We start from the raw sequence: 16,572 nt of genomic DNA, 5'->3' as shown, positions 1-16,572 counted from the left end.
CACAGCCCCCTACAAGAGGTTGGATAGACATCAAGTGACAAACACCGAGGAGGACACCCTACCTGAGCACGCGCAAGTTCAAGTCCCCAGCCTGGTGGGAGGTACAGCTAGGCGGCCCAAACTAGGCCTGGGTCTATGACATCACCCAGGTGGGCTTAACACAGCCAGTGGAGTCAACCAATGCCTTCAACCCAGGTTCCCCAGCCAGGGACTGGGCTGGAATAAAGGCAGGAAGCACGCGCTGGCATTTTCCCTCTCTTGCTCTCTTCCCCCAGAGCTCTCTGCCCTACGCCTGCCTTGGCACCCTCTCTGGCTTCAGCTCTGCACGTGGGGTGCGTTGCTCCACGAGGTTGCTCGTGTCCAGTTGTGAGCCCCAGCGCGGCTTCTGCCGGCTCGGCACGCTTCTCTGAGATAGCGTACACCCTTTTGAGACCGTCAAACCTGAAACCTCTCCCTCCTTCATAAAACCCCACTTGGATTACAAAACGGGATTCGGCGCGATTTCTTTCTCGTGCCAGGAACCGAGGTCTTACCCAATCAAGAAACCGTAATAGACTTTCTCTTTGTTTCCAACTTTCACAAACAATTGCCAGAAATTATCAAGACATCTTGATAGCCTAGCCGATCATTTTCCGATTGAAGTCGTGGGTAGAATTCTTCCTTTTTTTCCCTCACTGGCTTTGGTAGCTTTGGTGGAGAAATTTGAGTAATAGTTGTATTGATCGGATCTCTTTCAAGGCAGATAGATATAATCCCATCACAGACAGTGTAACAGCAAAATTTGTGATGCGGGAATGGCTAAGTGGCTTTCTGGGATAACTTGAAAGACGAAAAATTTATTAGCCGGCGAGCCAGAGGAACGAGCATTCCAGAAGGTCTGGGCCCTGAAAGGCCAGCAAGCGTAGCTTTTACACTTTGCCTCGGGTTAGAAGCAGAGGAGGCGGGGGATTTCTTGTGCAGATGGGTGGTTAGCAAAGTAAGGTGACCGGGGGTGGGTTGGGGGTGGGGGGTGTTCCTTGATTAAAAATTTGGTCTATATGGAGCAACAAAAATTTTCATAGAATGCAAAAATAGTATTGTAATATATTTTTAAAAATTTCAACAAAAGGACAATTTACAAATACATGAAAAATTATGTATAGCATTATTTTATTCTTTGGCATATTTCTCATTTGAGTGAATTTTTTTAGTAGATTGTTGTCGTTTAAAAGGTCATGAAAATTTTCACAAGAATTTGTTAAATTATATTTCACACATAAAATGGCTTTCAAAGTCTCAACACTTACTTGTGATTTTTCTGATGTCCACACTTTATTTACCCTAGAAAAAATGCGTTCAGTCTCAGCATTAGTTCCTGGTAAGGACAGCACGCATTCCACAATTTTTAGTGCATTATTGAATGGAACATGGTTTGTTTCAAAATGATGACATATTTCTAACGATTTGTTCTCTATTGTGATTTTTGCCTATGCCCAAGATTTAACCTTTTCCTTATCAATATGTATTTTTAATAATGATACCTCATTAAAAAGATCATTATCTACCATATGGAAAATTTTGAGTAATATGATCGAATGATTTTTGCACATCATTCCAATTAAGTTCTTGTTTTAATGTAACCCAATGAAAATGTTCCATATCATTGTAATGTACCGTCCACTCTTCTAAATAATCTATGCAGTTACTATAGAACTTTTTAACGTGATTCATGATATCTGGACGATTTATTGCACCTTGTTCTTCTAGGTGGTTTATACTATTATGGGTAGTTAACAGAAGAAAATTATTTTCTAACTGCTCTTGAAACTGAAATTTTAAATTATTAACTTCATTTGCTATTTCAATTACTGAAATTTTGTCACCTTCAATAAGTTTTATAGCATTTTGAAAAAGAGCTTCTTGATTGTGTACAAACTCTAGCCAAGTTTTTGAAGATTCTTTTTCAAAAAACTCTTCTAAAATTCTAGGACATTTATCCTATGATAGAAAATAGGATTTCAAAGGATCATATATTTTCAAAAATTTTTCGACAGCTGGCAAAAGAGCTAACCAGCACGTTTTACTGTATCCTAGTATTTTCTGATATTCGACTTCCACAGTTTCCCAAAACTTTAAGCATTTCAACACGCAGTGTATATATAGAAAAAAGAATATGCTTTAATAACAATATTTTCCACATCTACGTGGGCAACAAATCAGCAGCTGTTTGAATGGTGTTATGTCTTAAGTGCGCTGCACAACCAACACCAATAATGTTTTGATTAAGGTTTTTGTTTAATTTATTAAAAATATTATTTGTACCTCTTCTCGCTTTTCCTCCAAAATTTGCGTTTGTGTTGTCTGCACAATATGCAATTATTTTATGTTTTTTTTCCTTTTCTTTTTTTACATTTTATTAGGGACTCATACAACTCGCATCACAATCCACACATATACATACATCAGTTGTCTAAAGCACATCCATACATTCCCCGCCCCAATCATTCTCAAAGCATTTGCTCTCCACTCAAGCCCCCTGCATCAGGTCCTCTTTTTTTTCCCCTCCCTCCCCACTCCCCCCTCCCCCATATGCCCCCCGTAATTTATACATCGTTATTTTGTCATATCTTGCTCCATCCGGAGTCCCCCTTCCCCCGCTTCCCTGCCGTCCCTCTCCCAGGGAGGAGGTCACACGCGGATCCCTGCAATCAGCTCCCCCCCTCCAACCATGTTTTAAATTGTTTTTTTTCAAAATATTAATAATGGAACTGAAAATTATTTCAGAAGTTTTGCCGGGCCCAGAAACGAAATCTAAAATTCTAATTTTTATTCCAGTTTCTGAATAAAAAAATCTAATAATGGCTGGAAATAACTTTATATCTTTATGATTAGATGCGTCAGAATATATGCATATAAAATATTTTTTCTAGGTTTTTTTTAAATTTTGAAAATGCATATGGGGAAAGCACATTACATACAATTGCCTTGGATTTTGTTCTAGCACAGGCAAATTTTTTGTTGATTAACTTTTTGACAACTTGTGATGTACAGTCCGTAGATCTGAAGGAATGATTGTGATTAATAGTAGGGAAAGACCTAAGTCCTTCTGCTAATGCTTATTTCTTTTCTTCGTCTCCATAAGTTATTTTCCGAAAAAATTCCTGTATTTTGGAGGAAGATGCAGCAGTATTTAAATGTCTTTTATGTTTCTGTGTCTCCAAGGGCTTTGAAACATCATTCTTCCCGCGGTGCGAAATAGAAAATTCACCACGACATTTCTCACATCTTACCATGCTTTTAGTTATCATCGTTGAATTTACATCCTCTTTTCTTACTCATTATGTTAAAAATATAATTTAAAATTATATTATAAATTATTATATACATATTGCTTAAAAACATAGCAAGTAGGTACACAATTACATGAATATTTTTTATTGTTAGTTTATAAATTAAATTAATTTGATTGTTATAAAGTAACTATATTTAAAAAATTATTTTTAATTTAATCCTATATTTCTTTCTAGATAATAACAATACTAACTTTTAAAAACATTAAAAAACTCGGGATTTTTAAAAAACACCACGGGGCATGAGACAAATTGTTAAAAATTGGGACTGTCCCGCCAAAAGCGGGACGTCTGGTCACCTTATAGTAAAGGAGGAAGGGCTGATAGGGAGGGATGCTTTCTGGGAATGAAGTATAACTCCGGGAGAGGGACAGGTCTGATCAGAGCACACGGGAGGAAATGAAGGGGGAGGGAGAGAGAGCGGAGCACATCCTGGTCCACCAAGCCAGGACGAAGATATTCCTGCTCAGAGGTGCCAAAGCACAGAGAGGACCATACAGGGCTAGTCCCACTACAAGACATGACGTCCCTCACTGACACATAGTGCTAAGGGGGACAACACTGAAGACACAGTGTGGAAATTTCACCCAATCTGACCCCACCATACCAAGGTGTGCAACAGAACAGCAAGGGAAAAGAACAAAAAAGAACAGCAAGGGGAGCGGAGCAACGAATTCCCCAGGGAATACAAAAAAAAAAAAAAAGACTTTGAGGCCAGGGCGTGGCGCCCCATCAGACTGACAAACAGGTTACGGTTGGGTGACCCTGCTGACACTTAAAATACCAGTGACGTAGCTGCCAGCCTCACAGCGATACCCACGCAGCCCACAGAACGACAAAGTGGCAGATACATGGCGGTGACCACCGTGGGAACCCTGCAAATGAATTTGGGCTGCCCTTGCCATCCAGAGCCTTTTGCAAGCCAGGGTGTGCAGAATTTAAACTCTAACATGCACGGCTTAATTCTAAGAAGGACAACCTTAAGCCAGTCTTCCTTATTCTTGAGGTGCCTGTCTGCTCTAGTCTGTCTTTCTCTCCGGCAAAGTACTTGCTGCCTTCTCAGACTGTCTTGGGGGACTGTTCAGGGATGTGGGCCCTGCTTATCTCTTTGGACTCTCACCTTGGCAGTTTGGTGGTCAGAAGTGTGTGTATGTGTGTGGGTGGGGGGCGGCGATCCTCAAGATGGTGCTAGGATTGCTTCAAAGTTTAGAACGGAGCCTCAGCTCTGGCCGCAGGTCCGACAGGTTTTAGGCACTAATGCACTGTACGGCTTTGATTTACAGTCTTTTTTTTTTCTTTCTGAAAAATAGCTCACCCAATGTGTTAGTGCAGCGGTTCTCAATCTGTAGGTTGCAACCCCTTTGGGGGTCGAATGACCCTTTCACAGGGGTCACCCGATTCATAACAATAGCAAAATGATAGTGATGAAGTAGCAACAAAAATAATTTTATGCTTGGAGTGGGGGGGGGGTCACCACCACATGAGGAACTGTATGAAAGGGTCGCAGCATTAGGAAGATTGAGACCACTGCATTAGTGCCTAAAAGCAAAGCACCCCCCGCCCCCCAACACAGCTTTGGCTTCATCCCAATCCTTAAAATTAGTCCAGATGCCATCTTGAATCCCCACATTCATTTTCTGACCACCAAGCTGCCAAAGTGAAGTCCAGGATGACAGGAAAGGACAGTAGCCCTGAGCCATCACCATGGGTATCTAGGAAGGCCGGAGGTTACTGGCAGGAAAGAGATAAAGGAGGAACAAACACAAAGGACAAGGAAGTGCCCTAAGACTAAGATATGCAACTAGGAGCGAGCCATCTCCTTGGTCCTCCCCGCCCCACTGCAGGCCGGATGGATCACAAAAGACACCCCCATCCCCTGCCCCCTCCCACTGTCTTTATCAAAAACCTTCAACTAAGGTTTACAGACATGACCTTGATGTTTATCTCATCTGTTGTAAGAACCAAAGCACTGCTGACTCTGTCTAAAAAGAGCGAGTCCTGGATGGTTTGGGGTTTGGTCAGACTTAGCCTTGATGGTGTGTCAGTCTGTTTCTCCTCGCTCCTTTCTCCGGGATGAGTGTGTGGAATCAGACTGTAGAGATTTCCCCCAGGACACCGTACAGCCTCTGTCTTGCGGAAGCCGATGGCCCCATCGCTGATGTCCTGGGACCTGAGGCGGGAGCCTCCTTTCACACCCTCCTTCTTCTTCCTGGACACGCATTCTTGACTTAGTGTCCGGCTTAGGTTCCAGCTTAACCCCTGGGGCGCAACCTCCAGACTTAAATACAAAAGTAAGCTTGTAGTGAAGGGGTGCTTCTAGTTTCTTCTTTTCTTTTCGCTTCTCTCTGTCATGCAGCGAGGAAATGGAAAGAGTGTTCTCCAAGAGGGTCTTGATGCCAGGGAGGAAGGGGCTGAGTCTCGGAAAGCTCCTGTCTGAGCAGCTCTCAGGAAATGTGTTGCCCAAGAAGCTATTTCAACAGGAAGTTTCCAGAAAAGAATGTCCTGTTATTGTCTCACAATCACCTCGCCTTCCCTGCCTTAGTCACTCACTTCTATATTTTAAGCTTGTAACCCATCTTCAAAGTCCACCTGTCTGAGGAAGCTGCAAAAAATTTGTGGAAAAAATTCCATAGGCTTTTAGTTCTGTTACCTCCACCCCCCCCACACACACATGAACTTTTGGAATTTCTTTCATCTACATTGTTTCAATCTCTTTCATTTCTTCACCTCAAGACATCCCATCTCCCTCTTTTCTGAATCACTCAGTAGCCACTGTGAATTTTGTCTGACCTGTTTTGCTTTATTTTTTGGGGGGGTGGGGTACTGCTAAGATTTTATTTCACCAAATAGATTTTTCTTAATGTTGTTGAATTCTGTCCATTAACATTTGGTTGAGAATTTTTTATAAGTCATTTTATTGGGGGCTTGTACAACTCTTAACATAATCCATATATCCATCCATGTGTCAAGCACATTTGTACATTTGTTGCCACCATGAGTCTCAAAAAAACTTTTGTGTGTGTGTGTTTAATCATTTTATTTGGGGCTCAAACAATTCTTATCATAACCCATACATACATCAATTGTGTAAGGCACATTTGTACATTCATTGCCTTCATCATTCTCAAGATAGCTGCTCTCCACCCAAGCCCCTGGTATCAGCTCCTCATTTTTCACCTCCCTCCCTGCTCCCCACTCCCTCATGAATTTCTTACAATCCACAAATCACCATTTTGTCATATCTTGCACTGTCTCACATCTCCTTTCATCCACTTTTCTGTTGTCCGTCCCCCAGAGAGGAGGTTATATGTAGATCCTTGTAATTGGTTTCCCATTATCAAAGCATTTGCTTTCTACTTGAGTCCTTGGTAGCAGCTCCTCATTTCCCCCACTCCCTCCCACACTCTCCTTCCCCCACAAACCCTCGATAATTTATAAATTATTATTATTTTGTCATATCTTACACTGTCCGACGTCTCCTTTCACCCACTTTTCTGTTGTTCACCCCTCTAGGAGCGGGTTATAGGTAGATCATTGTGATCAGCTCCCCTTTTCTCCCCCACCTTCTCCTTCCCCTCTTGGTATGGCTACTCCCAATATTGGTCCTGAGGGGTTTATCTGTCCTGGATTTCCTGTGTTTCCAGCTCTTATCTGTACCCATGTACATGCTCTGGCCTAGCCAGATTTGTAAGGTAGAATTGGGGTCATGATAGTGGGGGGAGGAAGCATTAAAGAACTAGAGGAAAGTTGTATGCTTCATCAGTGCTATACTGCACCCTGACTGGCTCATCTCCTGTCTGAGAATTTTTTTACACATACATATTCATGAGAGGTAATTTTCTTGCTTTTTTTATTTGCACATAATCCATGTATCATACAATTCAATAGTTCAATCATTTCAAGAAGTGTTGTACAATTATCACCACAATCAATTTTAGAACATTTTCTTAGTTCTTTTTTTTAAGGTTTTATCTCTTTTTTTTTAATCATTTTATTGGGGGCTCATACAACTCTTTTAAAAAAATCATTTTATTAGGGGCTTATACAACTCTTATCACAATCTATACATACATCAATTGTGTAAAGCACATCTGTACATTCTTTGCCCTCATCATTCTCAAAACATTTACTCTCCCTCCACTTAAGCCCCTGGCATTAGCTTCTCATTTTGTCCTTCTCCCTCCCTGTTCCTCCCTCCCTCACGAACCCTCGATAGTTTATAAATTATTATTTTGTCATATCTTACACAGTCCGATGTCTCCCTTCACCCACTTTTCTATTGTCCGTCATCCAGGGAGGAAGTTATATGTAGTTCCCCCTTTCCACCCCACCCTCCCAGTATCATCAATCTCACCACTGGTCCTGAAGGGATCATCTGTCCTGGATTCCCTGTGTTTCAAGTTCCTATCTGTGCCAGAGTACATCCTCTGGTCTAGCCAGATTTGTAAGGTAGAATTGGGATCATGATAGTGGGGGGCAGGGAACGAGAGGAAAGTTGTATGTTTCATCATTGTTACACTGCACCCTGAGTGGCTTATCTTCTCCTTGCGACTCTTCTGTAAGGGGATGTCCAGTTGTCTACAGATGGGTCTTGGGTCCCCAATCTGCACTCCTCCGCATTCACAATTACTTGATTTTTTTTTCTTTGATGCCTGATACCTGATCCCTTCGACACCTGGTGATCACACAGGCTGATGTGCTTCTTCCATGTGGGCTTTGGTGCTTCTGAGCTAGATGACTGCTTGTTTGCCTTCAAGCCTTTAAGACCCCAGATGCTATATCTTTTGATAGCTGAGCAACATCAGCTTTCTTCACCACATTTGCTTATACACCTACTTGTCTTCATTGATGGTGTCGGGAAGGTGAGCATCATGGAATGCCAGTTTAATAGAACAAACTACTCTTGAATTGAGGGAGTACTTGAGTGGAGGCCCATTGTCCATCTGTTACCTTAATACTAAACCTATAAATATATATCCCTGTCCTCATATATAAATATATTTACATATGTACATGCCTTTGTTTAGACCTCTATAAACACCCTTTGCCTCCTAGCTCTTTCCTCTATATCCTTTTATTTTCCTCTTGTCCCACTATCATGTTCAGCCTTCATTTGGGTTTCAGTAATTCCTCATGGTTACATTACCCTTGATCACACCCTACCAGGCCTTCTACACCCTCCTCACCACTGATTTGTATCACTTGTTGTTCCCTTGTTTCTGGGTTTGTTAACACCACTTCCTTTCCCCCCACCTCTCCGCTCCCATGTACCCCTGAAACTGTCTGTCCCTTTGTTTTCTTCTACAGATTGTTCATCCAGCCTATCTTATTTAGACAGACCTTCAGAGATAATAACATGCACAAAAATAAGACAGAGCAAAACAAAACAACAACAGAAAAGAAAACAACAACAACAAAAAGCCAATGACAAATGATTTTCTTCTACAGCTTCCAATTGTCTACACTCAACTCTTTGACTGCTCCATACCACCCCAGACAACCTTGACATGACTGAGCTACTTTATGTTACCTTCTTACCCAATAGAAGCACTTTAAAAAGGAAAAGTTTATCATAAACACACATCTCTTTATACAATATCCAACACAAAAGGAAATCTTAAAAGGTCACTTTCTATCCTCATCTGATTAGCTACAAGTTAATTTTCTGTAAAAGCAAGAAAAATAGTTTACCAAGGCTTCCTTTTTCACTCAAGATGTTTAACTACTCAACAACAATTCCATTTGTAGGAGTTGAGACGGTTAAAGTTTATTGTGCCAACCTGGCCGATAGACACATGCGGGGTTGACTGAAGGGTGAAGGGATAAATGGCTTGATGAGCCTTGTCTTTCTAGTTCTTAGGTCCCTTATTTTTTTATGGTCGGACCAGGGTGAAGCTGCCTTAGCCAGTTCCCTGCTTCAACTGGCAAGGCTCACTTCCTGCAAGATGTCCATGAGGAGAAGCCACATGGACCTACCCCGATGCAGCCCTGGGTGCTGGAGCAGCCGGGTGGAGACCCCTACCAGCACTGAGATGCTTACACATTCACTGACTCGGCTTTCTCCCGCAGTCTTTGTCATACTTTGTGTTTTGTGAGATGGAGGAAGACTTTGTGGATTGGTGTTGGACATATGGGCTAATGGCTGGACTTGGCTTGGACAGCACTGGGTTGGGATGCTTCTTAATGTACACTTACCCTTTATATAAAACTCTCTCTTACACATATCAGTTTCTGTGGATTCGTTTCTCTAATGTACCCTGACTAACACAGGAGTATAGTGATGGTGGAAAGGAGGAACAACTGACAAAATGTAGATATTAAGTAAAGCAAAGATGTTTGTAAAAGGGTTCTTTAAAAAAACCAAAAACACCTCAAGTGCAACCTTTCAGTTTATCAGTTGCTATAAGAACGAGACCTTGCTCCTCTTCGCCGTCTTCCCCGGCCCTCTGCTGCCGCAGCCATGAAGGTCAAGCTGTGCAGCTTCAGCGGCTACAAGATTTACCCCGGGCGCGGGCGGCGCTACGCCAGGATCGACGGAAAGATTTTCCAGTTCCTGAATGCGAAATGCGAGTCGGCATTCCTTTCCAAGAGGAACCCTCGGCAGAGAAACTGGACTGTCCAGTACAGGAGGAAGCACAAGAAGGGGCAGTCGGAAGACATTCAAAAGGAAAGAACCCGCCGTGCAGTCAAATTCCAGAGGGCCATCACTGGTGCGTCTCTTGCTGATATCATGGCCAAGAGGAATCAGAAGCCTGAGGTTAGAAAGGCCCGGCGAGAACAGGCCATCAGGGCTGCCAAGGAAGCAAAAAAGGCAAAGCAAGCTTCTAAAAAGACAGCAATGGCTGCTACTAAGGCCCCCACCAAGGCAGCACCTAAGCAAAAGATTGTGCAGCCCGTGAAAGTGTCCGCTCCCCAGGTTGGTGGAAAACGCTAAGTCGGCAGCAGAGACTTTCTAATAAAGATGCAACTATTAAAATAAAGAACGAGACTTTGGTCGTGACTGGTGTCAACTGCAGGAAGGAGAAGGTGATCTTCTGTCCCGGCAATGAGAGTCTCCGTGTCTGGGGTACCCACGATCATACCGTCTGTCATAGCAGGGATCTCGACATTTACTACCACCCTACTTGCCGTCACCGCCTCCTTCACCCCGTCACCACCAGGAGTCGGTCTGCCCTTGTCGACACCTGGTGCAGGTGTATGTGCGCTCCTGGTCCAACGGCCACACGAATTCTCCTGCCCTCTAGCGCATTCCATGTGCCCTTTTCCCATAGCCTCCTTGGAGTCAGCTATTCTTTCAAAATAAGCGAAAGCAAGTCCTCGAGACCATCCAGTCCGCCGATCATAAATCTCAAGCACACCACTCAGTGGTCCATATCGAGAGAATACTGCACGACGATCTCTCCCGCTTGGGTACCAACTGAGGTCAGATACTCTCAAGACAGTTGCTGGGATCCGGGTCTGCTCTGCTGCCTGTGTGTCTTCTCGGGTTAGACATGGGAGAGTGACTTCGACTTCGGCTCTAGTCTGCTGTGTATCATCAACTTCGAAATCCTCTCCTGGATTTTGATCCTGATCCAGGGGCATCCGGGGTGTTTGGAAACCCGTGTCAGACAGACGAGGAGAGCCTGAGCTGTTCTCCAAGTTTAAACGAGCAGGAATCCCCGCTGGAGACTTTGACTGAGAGTGCCCCTCTCCGCCCTCCAAATTGTTCTCTCCATCCCTCAGGCCCGCCAGGCGGTCTCCAGAAGGAACTGCGAGACAAGCTTCGGCTGGAGGGTGACTGATGGCCAAGCAACCTGCCCGCTGGACTGGACCGGACCATGGGGAGGAGAAAGCCTCCACTGCTCTGCTCCACTCCGCTACCACTAGGTCCCAAGTTCCTGCGAGATGGCGCCATCCCTACATCTTTATAGGAGATGAAGCCTCGTATTTCTCTGGAGGAGTGGCTAGTGGATTTGAACTGTCGACCTTGCAGTTAGCAGTCCAGCTTGTAACCCACTCTAATACCGGGGCAAGGAAGTATTTGTCCCTAGAGCGTTCAGAAGAGCTCTCCCCACCCCCACTCCCTCTCCCCACCCCTCCCATGATGCAGACTTCTTGTGTCTGGAAAGATGAGGTAATTGACTCCACTCAACTCTTTGACAGCTCCCGTTGGGTTCTGTTGTTTCTGTTCTTTGTGCTTTGCGGCAGCAGCTCTAGGCGATGAATTCATGCCTCTCATGCGTCCATCATTTCAACAGCAGCCTGCTCTGTACGGCGGAAACAACACCGCGGCCAGTGGTGTCCGCTACTGGGAACCCCATAGTCTGCACAGCAGCTTGCTTTTCTCTGTGGTCCAGCACCGCCCACACCTCCAGCGCCATGCCCAGCCAGCCCTCCCTCCGCCGGCCATGCCTGACCCCCAGTGGCCTGACACATACCGATATCTGTCCTCACAGTGGGACTTTACGTAGGCTCCCCTTCTTGGACATCTCTTCTCTGGGGTCTTCAAAGGACATCTCCTCAGGTAAAAAAAGAATAATTTTAGTTCTATAAATACATAAAATAAATATTTAAATAAAAGCAATTATATGGTGTTTTAATTATCCTATCCATATTCCTGAATCCTGACTTCAAAATATAAATTTAGAAAATTTGTGAATGTGATGTGGGCCCCCACCCACCCCCTACCCGTGTTTTCATTGAGTCTGGCGTCCTGCCGTGGAGGATTGGAGGTGGGAGGGTCAGCTATGCTCTTCCCATGTTATGAATTAGAAACCAAGGCTCAGAGGCAGGATGGATGGTTCTGTGAGCACAGTGGAGTGAGAGCCCATGCTTTGGGGCTCTGAGAGCAGGAAGCTGCATTTGGCTGAGCTCTCCCTCCATCGAACAGGACAGGACCCTACCCCTCCGCAGCAGAGGCTGGGCACGCACTATGTAACCTCTGTGCTGTCGCTTCCTAGCTCCTTAGGAGCAGCCAGCTCCATTCCTGGCACACAGTAAATACTCAACCAATGAGAGTCACTCCCTCTGAATGCCCAGTACCTCCAGTCTCAGGGTCCCAGGGGCTCTTCTTGCTGCCAACCCCCTGGCCGCTATAACCCCCAGGATCGGACCGGCTCCTCTCTGGACCCTTCCAGCACAAAGAGGTGTGGAGTTAACCTGGCCCCTGGTCCCTTTTGCCTCTTAAGGACCCTTAGCAATGACCTTCAGGAACACACTGGCAATTCCCAGGAGAACCTGTGTGGGGTTCTGAGTCACATGGTCCAATCCACAAAGCGGACCTGTTAGGGCCCCAGTGCAGGGCCCTTTGCCTGAGGATGCTTGGCTCCCTCTGACAATGGGTTATCTCCACGGCCAGGACTCAAGGGCAGCTGGCAGTACCTGGCTCCAAGCCTGCATGGAGGCCAGATTGTGAGTGCCAAGACATGCTGGCAGCAGCTGCACAGGTGAGTCCAGCAAAGCTCCCTTCACCTGCTCTCCCCCATATCCAGCCTGTAACCCTGGCAGCTCTCCAAAGAGGAGGAAGGGGTACCCAAAGAGGAGGAAGGGGGCCTCAGCTCTGTGCACAGGGCTTGTCTCTCTCTCTGTCCCCTGAGCAGACCACAGGCCTGCCTCTGATTTGTAGATGATCCTGCAAAGTCACCAATGTCAGGCCGTGCCCTGGTTAAAGGAAAAACTGTCCGGATTGGAAGACAGACTTGGCGTTTAGTAGCTGCGTGGCCTCAGCAATTACCTTCACCTCTCCGCACTGTAGGTCTTCCTCAGTAAGATGGGGAGGACCACAGCTCTGGCCTCACAGGTTTTGGGGGGACTCCTCAGCACCCAGAACATGGCCTGGCATGAGGGAGATACTCAACAGAGATATAGCAGCAGAGACAGATCAATGAACGAGGGATATAGTTGCTGAGCCTGCATGCCTTTCACTGGAGCCCATTGGGCCCCAGCTAGATCGGCTGTCGCTCTGAGGACTAAGGCGCACCTGGCCCAAGTCATGATATCCTCAATTGCCTCACAGGCATGTAGAAGTTGTACACTGAGTAAGGAAATCCAAAGAAGAACCAATGCATGTGAATGACGGTGCTGGCGAAGATGCTTGAAAGCACCATGGGCCGCTAAAGGAACAAGCAATGCTGTCTCGGAAGAATGCAGCCAGGATGCTTCTTACCAGCAAGGCTGGGGAGACTTCATCTCATGTACTTGGGGAATTTTGTCAGGGGAGGCCAGTCCCTGGAGAAGGACATCAGGCTCAGTAAAGTAGAAGGGCAGCGAAGAAGAGGAAGGCCCTCAACAAGATGGATTAGCACAGTGGCTGCAAGAATGGGCTCAGACATAACAATTGTGAGGATGTACAAATGTGCTTGACACAATGTGCTTGACCCCCAATTAAAAACAACAACGATTGAGTAGTGTTTCCTTCGGTTAGACCTTAGGTTGTTATGAAATGGAACTGATGCCATGACACCTAACACCACCACCAACAACAGATGACCAGCCTCTCCTCTCCTTGCGAGGAAAGCCAGAGAAGCCCAGAATTCCAACTAGGCGGGAGAGCGAGGCCAGGCATGACTGAGAAGGAGAGGGCAGGGCCGACGCCACCTGAGCACTAATCTTCCCATGGCTACACCCAGTAAGCCCACCCTGCTGGAGGCCGGCGCGCCTTCTCCTGGGACCAGTGTCCCACTAGGGTGCCCTTTCTGCGCCTGGGAAAGGTGACATCGTGACCATGTCGTTCAGACCCTTGCCCTTCTCAGGTAAGTCACTGAGGGAGCCTGGTTGCTCTCTCCCACGCGGGAGTGGCCAGGAGCCCACGCTTTGCAACCATCCACCCCCCTGTTGCCTTCTTGGCCCTCATTCTCAAGATGACAAAGCCCAAAGAGGTACAGGATGGCTCAGCGTCCGTCCCGATGACCAAGAACTTCCAGCCAGTGCCCCAAGTCACACGCCCAGGGGAGCTCCTGGATTCGTTCCCTACTTGTCCCCAAGCTTGAGCAAGCCCTTCAGGGATGCCCGTGGGCAGGGAAAGGGCAACCAGGGTATGAGGAGAAGAAGTGCTGGCTTGAGCTGGAGGGAGAAGGGACAAGGAGAGGCCACTCAACTGTTCTCCAGGGAAGGGGTACTGTCGGGGCTCAGAGACCCCGTGGGGAGGAAGGAGGAAGCTGCATTCTCTGGAGAAAGGGGTGGGGACCTGAAGGTGCCTGGGCGAGGACTTGGGGCCCCGTCTTTGAGAGTGAAGCAAGAGCAGCCTGACTTGTCACACTTGAGGCCGAAGGTGCTCCATGTGGCTCCAGCTCTCGCCACTCGTCTCTGCTGCCCGGATGTGGCAAAGGCACCTCTTGGTGTGGGAAAGATCGCCAGACTAACAATCGGGACACTCAAGCCCTCCCGACTAAGCACCGGCAATGTGCCAGGCCACATACCAGAGATGGCCCAGCAGGCAAGGTGTCCACTTCTTAGAGCCTCCATTCAAATGAATTAGTAAATAGATACACAAGCAAGATTTCAGAGGGCGACCAAACCCCAAACCAGTGGCCACCAAGTCGATTCCAACTCACGGCATCACTGCGTGTATCAGCGTAGACCTTGGCTCCTTAGGATGTTCAATGGCTATGATCTTTACAATGTAGATTTTTCTTCTGAGGGGCCTCTGGGGAGATTCGAACTGCCAAGCTTTCAGCTAGTAGTTGAGTGCCTAAAGGTTTGTACCACCCCTGGATGACGGGCAGTGCTAGAAAACAGCAGGCAGGATCGTGGAGGGGACAAGGGCTGGGAGGGTGGATATTAGTTAGAGTTTGGGGCATGGAGCGGAGCAACTGCAGCTGTGACATATGAGCTGGAGACAGCCATGGACAAATCTAAGGGAAATCTCATCCTGGCAGAGGGACAGGCAAGTGAAAGGGCCGGAGGCAGAGATGAGGTTAGAGTGAGGAAGTGCAACTTGGTGGCTGGAGGGATGGTAGAAAAGGGGTCCCTTCCCTTTGCCTTGAGCTAGCTGTGGGATTTTAGTACGTCCCCTCCTCTCATTTGATTGCTAAAATCCGGGCATCTGGGAGGTTAAATAACCCTTCTTTAGACCTGTTTCTGCTTTCATGTTAACAGTCTTTGTACAGAGAGGATGGATGGGTCATTCCTTTGGGAGTTAAGGACCTAAAATCTCCTCCAGGACCTAACTGGGTGATGTGGGACGGTCCTTTATCTCATCTGTAAATCGGGGGATTGGACTACAAGCTCTAATCGCTCTCCCGATGAGACAGCCCGGAACCAGTAATTCATACAAGCTCTCCTCCATCCTATTGATTTTGAGTCCATATGTCAGTGAGCTCAGACTCTGCCTGCTGCTTGGAGCCTGGTACCCAGCAGGCATTTATGAAGTGCTTTTTAGAAATGGGATACAGCCTGAACATGCATTAACAGGAGGGGATGGTCAAATAAATGATGCCACATAAATTAAGAGAATAACGCTTGCGATGTAAACCCACTCACCTGGAGGGACAGGCATGAGGTAAGTGAGGATAAAGGTGGCTGCAGAATCACGTGTCAGCCTGTGCTTCCATTTATGTCCACCTGAGTGTGGAAGAGGGTGGGGGAGGGGAACCCCCAGGCTGTAAGATTAGCAACCTACACACGCTGAGGACACAGGGAGGGGAGGGGTGGAGGGCCATTGGAAGAAGGGTACCAATTTCCTCTTATATCTTTGCTATTTCACTGGTTTCAAAGAAAAGTGCGTTGCTTTTGTAATCTTGGAAGAAGAATGAAATACATCTTTAGGGAGCTAAGGAGGCCCTGGATAAGCACTTGACTACTCACCCAATGGTGAGCGGTTCAAACCTACGTAGAGGTGCCTCAGAAGAAGAGACTTGGCAAACTGCTTACGCAAGGTCTGAACAACCACACCCGGGAAAGGCCTGGAGACTCGTGTGGAGGCATTTCTACATCGAAACACACACAGTTGCTACGAGTGGTCGGGATTGGACAGTTGCTTGTCAAGACTGCCAAAGCGTGAAGGGACACATCTGTGCAGACGCCCATTCCTCCCAGGCCAGGCTTAATCCATGGTCGTCATCCTTAGGAGCCCTGGTGAGCAGTAGGTTACCCATTGAACTGCTAACCACAAGGTCAGCGGTTCAAAACCACCAGCACACTCAGTGGGGGGGGACAGATGAAGCTGTCTACTCCTGAAAGGTTTTAAAGTCTCAGGAACCCAAAGGGGCACTTCCACTCTGTCCTAGAGAGTCGCTGTCGATGGCAGTGGGCTTGGTTTGCG

The 16,572-nt window shown here is 46.5% G+C and overlaps 1 protein-coding gene and 1 pseudogene across 1 annotated transcript; one reads left to right on the top strand and one right to left on the bottom strand.

Moving 5' to 3' along the window:
• Positions 1-9,789: 9,789 nt before the first annotated feature.
• LOC142433626 (large ribosomal subunit protein eL24-like) lies at positions 9,790-10,291 on the top strand. The gene has a single exon (XM_075538426.1). It carries the CDS (start codon positions 9,790-9,792, stop codon positions 10,261-10,263), a length of 474 nt encoding a protein of 157 aa, XP_075394541.1. The 3' UTR covers positions 10,264-10,291.
• Positions 10,292-10,335: 44 nt separating this feature from the next.
• On the bottom strand, positions 10,336-13,417 carry LOC142460888 (uncharacterized; annotated as a pseudogene).
• Positions 13,418-16,572: the final 3,155 nt, after the last annotated feature.

The sequence above is a fragment of the Tenrec ecaudatus genome, chromosome 1, assembly GCF_050624435.1.
Source record: "Tenrec ecaudatus isolate mTenEca1 chromosome 1, mTenEca1.hap1, whole genome shotgun sequence".
Taxonomy (NCBI): domain Eukaryota; kingdom Metazoa; phylum Chordata; class Mammalia; order Afrosoricida; family Tenrecidae; genus Tenrec; species Tenrec ecaudatus.
The sequence above is the reverse complement of the archived record's forward strand: the minus strand, read 5'-3'. Positions and strand labels throughout refer to the sequence as shown.